Here is an 8,812-nt window from a genome sequence, read left to right as displayed (position 1 = left end):
GGATATCTTAAAGTTTTCTAAGACTACTTTTCGCTATAATATTAACATTTTTACGATTTTCGATGCAACTACTATTTTGGCAAATTTATTTAAAAATTTATGATTTTCTTAGCAATATTTACCTAAATATTAAATATTTTAAGAAAATTTTCTTACATGTCAGCTGTTCATAAATCTATGCTATTTTTACAAATTATTGTTTCGAATTCTTTCATCATCAGCATCATGAAGTATTAAAAGATTCAAAATTTTATGATACTCTTTTCTTTTTGTATGTAATTTTTGTTTAGAAATAAAGAAAAATAAATCTACTAATAACAATATTTATTGAAAAAAAAAACCATTTCAAAAGAATTTTACACAAAAACATATAAGAGGACGGTGGTTGATTAAGAAATGCCATTCAAGGAATCGAAAATGCGGGAAATGATGAATAAATAACATGATAAAGGAACAATGCTATTCAAATAACTTGATATTTCATTGAAAAAAGCGGTTTCACATTCCAATTTCAACTTCGTTTTCAACTTCATCTTCTTTAGCACTTATGTAATACGATAAGTGATGAGGGCATCCTGTATATAACTGAGTACAGTCTTCTCCTCTGGAACCAGCTTGAGAGGCCTCTGCATAATTGGAAAACAAGAATCGGGACACAGGAAGGATTTCTCTGCTTTCAAGCTCTTTTTGCTTCCTGAAAAGAAAACTATCCATTAGAAAACTTGAAAAAAATTATTAAATTTTTTTTAATTTTTAAAATTATTTTTTTTTCAGGTGAAAAGTGTATTAATCCTTCATTAATATCAATCAATATAATGAAGTTACAAATTCATAAATTTAAATACTACCGAAAAAAAAATTCGGAAACATGTGTATAGTTTGGAACAACCATGTACTGAAATAAATGACAAAAATGCTTTTCTTGTCATTTTAGAAAAAAGTTTCCTTCCTAGAAGCTATTGAAAATAAAGACCTCAGAAAAGATATCTCCACGTTCTACCCTTTTCTGTGGATTTCTGTTCTATTTGTGAAGCCATTGATTAGAAATGAAACGTTTTAATAAATATGCAAAGGATTTAACCATTTTTTGTAAATACTATATTTTCTAATATAGTTTGATTCTTTTCAACTCTCATTTGACTGACTTAATGAATTTTGTTTGCTATAAGGATATTTATGTGCGAAATCTTGCACAGAAATGTTATCAAAAGTATTTGTTTCTAAATTTTAGAGGAAAAACAATGAAACATTTTTTTTTCACTTTGCATGCCAATAAGAAATTGTATCTAAATTGTTAAGATTATACGTAATGACTGAAAAAGCGAAAATGATTTAATGTTTCCAATATTTAATTTTTGTACATTAAACCAAGAATTTGTTGAAAAGAACCCAATTTTTTATTGATTTCAACTTATTGTTCATTAGTTATTTTCATTGCCCTATAAATTTACTAATCGTAAAAGACTAAAAAATACCATTTTCTTACATAAAGTCCTAATGCCGTATTTTGTTTATTTGTAACATTAAAATTTCACTTTCAAATTGCACCAAGTGCTGCAAAAGACATTGTAATTTTTAACTTTGTTCACTTAATGGGAATGAAATTTAAATTGGTATCATAGTATCTAGTGAAAATAAGGATGATATAAAAGTAAGGATGTTTAAGGAATAAACTCTCCGAAAAATCAACTTAAATGGCATCTCTACTTAATATTTTATGTTCCTTCAAATGTTAAAAGGAATGAATTACTAATATTAAAGCATTCATTTTTGAAGAAATGTGTGGGATATTCATAATACCATTAACATAATATATTAAAATTCTTTTTTTTCAATAACTTCGTTCCATAACATTGCCAATATAAAGCATTGAGGAAATTTTTTTTATTACATACCTCATGAGGTTAAGAATAGTCTGTCCCCATGCTCCCATCCTTGGTACTTTCTGATGAGCTTCACAGACTGCTCGAAGTCGGCATTCAGCTTGATACAGATCATATCGCTCAAAAGCCTTTTCAAGTTGTTCCATCACATCCCATAATGTCTTGGCATATTCAACAGCACCAGCAGCCTTCTCTTTCAAGCTTCTTCTGGTTCGTTTTGATGATGATTTTGAAGAACCGCTGGATCCAAAGCCCAAGAAATTGGCAATTGATGAAGATCCTACAGTAAGAAGTCCTAAAATTGGTAAACCAATCATACCCATGACAACAATATCTCCAAGCAATTCCATGCCACCTCCAAACTGGCGTCGGATCATATTGAAACCAGATGGCTGAGGGAACATAGGTTGGTACATTGGATGGAACTGACGTCCAACTGAGGTATCAGCTGCATGTGGATGCTCTGAATGGGTTGGTTGTTCTGATGGATGTACTTCATGAATTTCAACTTCAGGTTTTACATCTTCTGAGTGATGTTCAGTCTTCGGAGCAACAGTGGTTTCGGGCACTTTTTCAGTGGATTTTTGTACCTCTACTGTTTCTTTTTTATTTTCTTCAGTCTTTACTGGCTGCTCATTTACATGGCTTTCAGCCTTTTCTTCTACGGCAGAGCAGCTGAGTACTACAAGTAGTAGCAAGAATCCCACTGCAGGCTTCAATAATGCCATGTTTATCTGAAAAATTAAAATGAGATTTTCATTCATGAAGCATACTTTCGTGATGCAGTGAATTTTTTGTTACGTTATCAAAATTTGTAAAATTTTGCTAATATACTTGTTAGTTGTAATAATTATTCCATATGATTCGATTACATTTCACTTTTGACTCTCCCGATTTAATTTGATCTCTAACACAAAGAAATCTGTTTCCACTTTGTTATTTTGAATCAGTAGGTGTAGAAATTAAATATATCAGTTGCAGCTTTGTTATATGTTATATTGAAAATTAATTTATCTTTTGTTATGTAAAAATACATTATTGTGTTTCAAAAGTTGATGGATAAATGCATCAATTACATTTGAAAGGTGACAATTTGAAGCATTAAAATGCCACGCTAGCATTTTAAATGTTTCGATACTGGATATATTTGAAGAATAATATGCAAAATATATTTCGTAGGTGGTAGTATGTTAAACAATAAAATCAAAATTTATAGCAATAAAGAAGCAAATCGATTGATTTATTTCCAAAATTACGGTTCGTATCATTATAACTAGCTTAGAGTTTTAAAGGATACAGAGTTTTCCTGTAAGTATAGCAACTATTTAGAACCCAAATCATTTTATGGAATTTTTTTTCTCTTATATTGCTCAGAAATTAATTTGTTTCAAGCTAATAAAATAAAAAAAAAATTCAATTTTTAACTAATCTTCCCGAAAAAACTGTATATTTAATAGATGCATAAATTACAGTAATTCCCTAATCGATTTACCAAAGTATGTGCAAAAGGCTGCAGAAACATTCTTATTAGAATAAGTTACGCCTGCTTATTAATATAATAAAATAATAATGTTACAGTTTATGATCAAAGATAATTCTCTCCATTTAATCGCAAACAGCATTTAAAACATAAGCTTCATTGACTTGATAATCATTACTTCGTTAAGAAGCAATCAAGTATGAGCAAACATTTTGAACATTTAATTTAAACCCACTGTCTGCTTATGGAATCAAGATCTAATCAAAGAAACCTTAATGAATCCCATTCTCCTTTATCCAGCCACAATTCGTTGATCCTCTTTTTGCTGGGTATTATAAACAAAAGGCACAGGACTAACGAAGCAAGAGTACTTCTCACAATCATCCCAGCCTAGCGCTGACACTTTCAGGTGCTGTGTAATCAATTAGAAATAAAATGATTACTCTGAGAAGCGAGCTACTCAGGAGTGATGAATCTTCTGGAAAATTGGAATTATCTCAATGGGTATTAATTGAAGGGGAAATTCGCAATTAAGGTAACTGCTCCCCAGGATGAAGAATAAGAAAGTTAAGCATTATTTCGATTAGAAGAGAGCTCATCTCATCTTCTTAGAAGAAGATTGGAGTATGTGTGTGGAACTCTTGGGAATTGGGTTATATTTGATTAAACCCTATGAGAGAGAAGTTTGTAAGATAATGGAAGGCTATATTGCCAACTCGCCTTGAAGTGTACTTAACTAACATTTTTTATACTGCGTTCTTAGTGAGATGATGACAGTTTCATTGAATGCTGAACAGTATTAGTGAATTTATTTTAATCTGTTATTTTTACAAGTAACTAAATAAATTTGACAATAATAATTTTGAAATAATAAAGAAATTGTATTTTATTCCATTTAATGTTTATTATCATAGGTTTAATAAATCTTTTCTCAATTTGTTACAAGTATTAAAAAAACTCCAAATTACCTTTGAGGTATTGTGAGTTTATAAGTAAAACTTAATAATTTTTTTCTCCTTCTCTTAATCTGGAAATCGATTGACACAAACCAAAATCAAGAAAAGAAGCTAAATCCCTTTGTTACAAATGTTATATAATAAAATATTTTTCGGCACTGATCATTAAAAAGTTATTATATTTTGTTATTTACTGCTCACATTTCCCTTTAAATAACACATTTATTTATTTCTTTTTATGAAGGCATTTTACCACTAAATTTTTTGGAAATAAATTTGCCCAGTATAATCAACTAAAAATTTTGAATTTAATGCTTAAACGAAGAAAAAGAGGTGTATGGGAAAGAAAACCTACATTATAAGAATCAAGGTGAAAATAACATAGCAATAATCATAGTCAGTTAGCAAGAGCAAACGTAAAGATTTAGTTATAATGAATGAATGCTGCCCATGTCACACTTTTTTATAAGTAATTCTAATGCAGCAACATAAGAAATGCAAACACATTTAGAAAAGATAATTCATTTTTGAAAAACAGTGAAAGTTATCGAGAAGAATCTGAAAGCACTTTCAACAAATTTAATTATATTTAAACTTAAAAAAAATGTCATCAAAATATATTGATTTAAAAAAATGTTGCAAATTCATTTCAGTAATTTTCCTAATTGTATGAGACATTTTTTTAAGTATATAACTTATATTAATATTCTTTCATTATTGTAAACAATAATGGCAATATTTCACAAAATGCATGGATCTTAAATTGAATTATATATCATGCCAAATACTTCTACACGAATAAAACCTTAGGTTTTATATAGGACAAAAAAACTAAATTTCTATTTTTGATTTAAAAAAAAAAAAAAAAACTCGTTATGAAAACGTGCCGGAATGGATGAAATTAAAGCGAAAAAGCAAAATTTTTTGTTCTAGTTTTCAAGAAAATACTAACGAACCAAAAATAAAGCGATAAATTAATATATTAATAAGAGTGCTAGTGGAGTATAATCATCATTAGTATTCACTACAGACTCTAAAATTTTATAGGATTTAAATACTTTTCTGACATTAACATCAGATTAAAGTTGACATAGAAAAATCCAAATAAAAAAAAAAGAACTCTGTAATTGGGATTAAGGCTGCATATCACGTTGTCTTTCTGAGCTCAGCGCAAAAATATAACACAAACCATGAGAAGAATGCCAAATTAAGAAGAATGTTTTGAAATCTAAATTGAAGAAATTATTTTATTTTTCAATTCCTTCTTCCTCGAAAAAGAGCAGGAAATAGAAACATATCCCGAAAAAAATTCAGTTTAGACATTCGATGGCAATTACGGTAATGAAGCATGGCAAAAAATGCACAAAACCAAACACCGTTTCTCTGTAGTAATAATAAACAGGAGAGCTATTCGCTGAACATAAATGAATATTGGTTGTTTTCAAACGCTTTAGTGAAGAAAGAAGGAAAAACGAGTTATTTGGATGGAGAAAACGAAACTAACCTGAGTTATCAGCAGACCTCACAGGGCCAGTATATCCAATTGGGAGAGGAACAAAAATCTGAGTCTGGCACTAAAAACAGATTGAGCTGAAGTCGTCTCCAGAGCTGACCTTACTTCTTATAGGCGGTTGACAGTAAGGTAGGGGAGGGGGTGCATCTTAGGGGGCATGAAGTGAGGTCACCAAGTTCCCTAACCGTTAACGAAGCACGTGTTGGTTGGAATTAAAGAAGATAAAAAAAGTGGAATTTGCTACCTCCGGTCAGGAAGTAAGTAGTGGTTGGTGGTGTTGCCCCGTGAGAAGTGAAGCGAAGACTGTGTTAGGTCAATCACTGAGTACATGGTTCATTTCGTTGCTATGGATGAATACAGAATCATCGGCACTCAATGTTTACTTCGTCGAGTTGTTCAAGCGTGAAAAAGATGAGAGATGAACACCTATAAATGGGTTTCGCTTAAATTTTACTCTTATTTGAGGAGCATTCAAATTGGTAGCCCGGAGCAGGATATATACGATGTTCCAAAGTAAACTCTATTTAGATATTGAATGAAGGTAAACATTTTAATGAAAGAGAATGGATTCAATAAGTACAGTAGGGGGGGGGAGAAGAGGGAGAATAGAAAAATATAATAATAAATCTTTATTAACGGTAGAATATTAGTATCTTTTTTTTCCGACAGAAAGGAACATTCGTTTAATTTATAGCAGTTTCGGCAAATGAAAAAAAAACAAAAAACATTTGAAGACTTTATATTATGCATTAAATATAGATATAAACTGAAGAAATACAAACTTACGATCATGCAATTTTAGAATTGAATCATATGTAAATTCGAAGGAATCATTTCATAGATATATAAGTTCAAAAGAATAAGAATTCAATTCAAATTACTACATAAATTATCATTAGATGTGAAATGAAGGGAACAATATGGGTAAAGTTTGAGGAAATAAATAAATAAATAGATAAAAACCGAAAGTTTTTCTTTAAAATTCCACAACATTTGTCTCAGTTCAATAAATTTGACTATGTTAATAGAAATATTATAGACTATGTCTATAGAAAGAACATCTATAAATGGATTTTGTATAAAATTTACCCTTACTTGAGGCATATTCAAGCTACCCGACTAAACATAATTTTATATTTACAAAAAGGTGCTATGCTCCAATTGTCGATATGAACTCGATTTTGAGATTTTTTTAAACTAATATTTCAATGAAAGAAAAGACAAACAGAAAACAATAAGGGAATAAAATAAAAGTCCAGGGCGATCTCTGAAGATTCGTTATCATTTTAACCTCTGACAGTAACTTTCTAAAATTCTTACTCTTTGTAATTTTTTTAATAAAATTCTTATAATATTTAATACATATTTTTCTGATTTTTAAAATAGATATTATATACATTTTATACAATATACTTTTAATATACCTTTTAAGAAATACTAAATCAGTAGCCGGATTTTTTTATTTTTTTTTAAAGATATATGTGATGCTTTAAAGTAATTATTTTGGAATTAAGTGAAGATAAATATTTTTAACACTTAATGAAAGGAAATGCATACAAACAGAAAGGATTCACATGTTTTTCTTTCCAATTAAGACAGATAAAATTTATGATGGAATCAGTACAAAACAATTAAAATTATTATGTTTCTTATATTAACATTTATAAAAACATGGTACAAATAAGATTTGTAAACAGGTTCGCTACAAAGTCCCTATCCTTAACAGACGCAAAGAAGAGAACAATAATCTGTATAGAAGGTTGTAGTTAGAATATACCATACATTCCTCAGCTTCAGCTGTAATATTAACTCATTAATGATCCAAAGAATAAATTTGTGCACCATCATTCTCACATAAAAGGTTAATATCCAACAGGTTCTGTGTGAAACTTTGCAGAGTATTGCTGTAATATGAGGGAAAACTTGTCGCCAGCATCTTTCAGCTATGAAGATTATCGTGGAACTAAAATTTTACAATGCCAGTAATGAATTTACCGCCACTTTATAAAATAAGTACTATGTTTCAATGTAAATTAGATTTAAGTATCGACTGAAGTAAAGATCACAGAATTTTTATGAAGGAAAATGTTTCCAAAAAGACTGATGGGATGAATAAAAAAAATACTAAAAAATTATAAAAAAAGAACAGTTTTATTCAACTCAATTTTAGGTAGAATCTTTTATATCTTAAGAACACACACACACACACACACACACACACACACACACACACACACACACACACACACACACACACACACACACACACACACACACACACACACACACACACACACACAGGTAGGTTGTCCCTGAATTCATGGGCCAAACTATAAGGAAGGTAAAGTATGTATAAAGAACCATTTTTTGTATAGCAGTGTGGGAGCGGAAATTACGTACATTATGCAGACTATTGAATGCGTGAAGCAGAATGATAAAGATCACTAAAAAGTAATTGGTTCTTGTATTAATTTTAACGAAATTCACAGATTTATTTTTTACCCTCAGTGGAAATAAAATTTAACAATACAATACATGTAACTGATTCAATCAGAACTCGCATTAAAAAAAACAGGAATAGGGTAATTACGGAAGGCGATTAAAATTTATCTATTTTGGTGTATACAGAAATCCTTATAAGAATAATTTTATAAAAGAAATTTTCGAATGGAAGTCCAACTATTTAGTCCTACTTTATTATTTAAATAAAGTCAGAAAATGAAAATAAGACATCAAGCTGTTAAAATTATTCAAATGTTAATTAAAGTGTTATATTTATATCTTAACCCTATATTTACCAATTTACTTTATCATCAATTTTTCAGTTTTATTTTTACATCATTAATTAAGTTTTAATGGCAAAATAAGCCCAGGAAAGAGGATTTTTTTAATTAATTAAATATTTATATTAATTTAATTAATAATCAATAATTTTTGCGTTTAGCTATTATCTCTTGCTTGTAATCCTAGCTATTATTCT

At 29.4% G+C, this 8,812-nt stretch overlaps 1 protein-coding gene across 1 annotated transcript; it reads right to left on the bottom strand.

Annotated features, from left to right (window-relative positions):
* Positions 1–309: 309 nt before the first annotated feature.
* On the bottom strand, positions 310–5,962 carry LOC129958792 (uncharacterized). Its single transcript, XM_056071468.1, has 3 exons — positions 5,824–5,962; positions 1,896–2,617; positions 310–694 (listed from the first exon to the last, which is right to left on the bottom strand). Exons 2-3 carry the CDS (start codon positions 2,609–2,611, stop codon positions 499–501), a joined length of 912 nt encoding a protein of 303 aa, XP_055927443.1. The 5' UTR covers positions 2,612–2,617; positions 5,824–5,962; the 3' UTR covers positions 310–498.
* Between the last annotated feature and the right edge of the window lie 2,850 nt (positions 5,963–8,812).

Source organism: Argiope bruennichi, chromosome X1, assembly GCF_947563725.1.
Source record: "Argiope bruennichi chromosome X1, qqArgBrue1.1, whole genome shotgun sequence".
NCBI classification, from domain to species: domain Eukaryota; kingdom Metazoa; phylum Arthropoda; class Arachnida; order Araneae; family Araneidae; genus Argiope; species Argiope bruennichi.
Note: the sequence above shows the minus strand (reverse complement) of the source record. Positions and strands in the feature narration are given on the sequence as shown.

Coding starts and splice junctions, on each gene's coding strand:
- LOC129958792 (XM_056071468.1), bottom strand. CDS start 2,611: ATGGCATTATTGAAGCCTGCAGTGGGATTCTTGCTACTACTTGTAGTA. Junction 695..1,895: donor ACTATTCTTAACCTCATGAG/GTATGTAATAAA, acceptor TTTTCTTTTCAG/GAAGCAAAAAGAGCTTGAAA.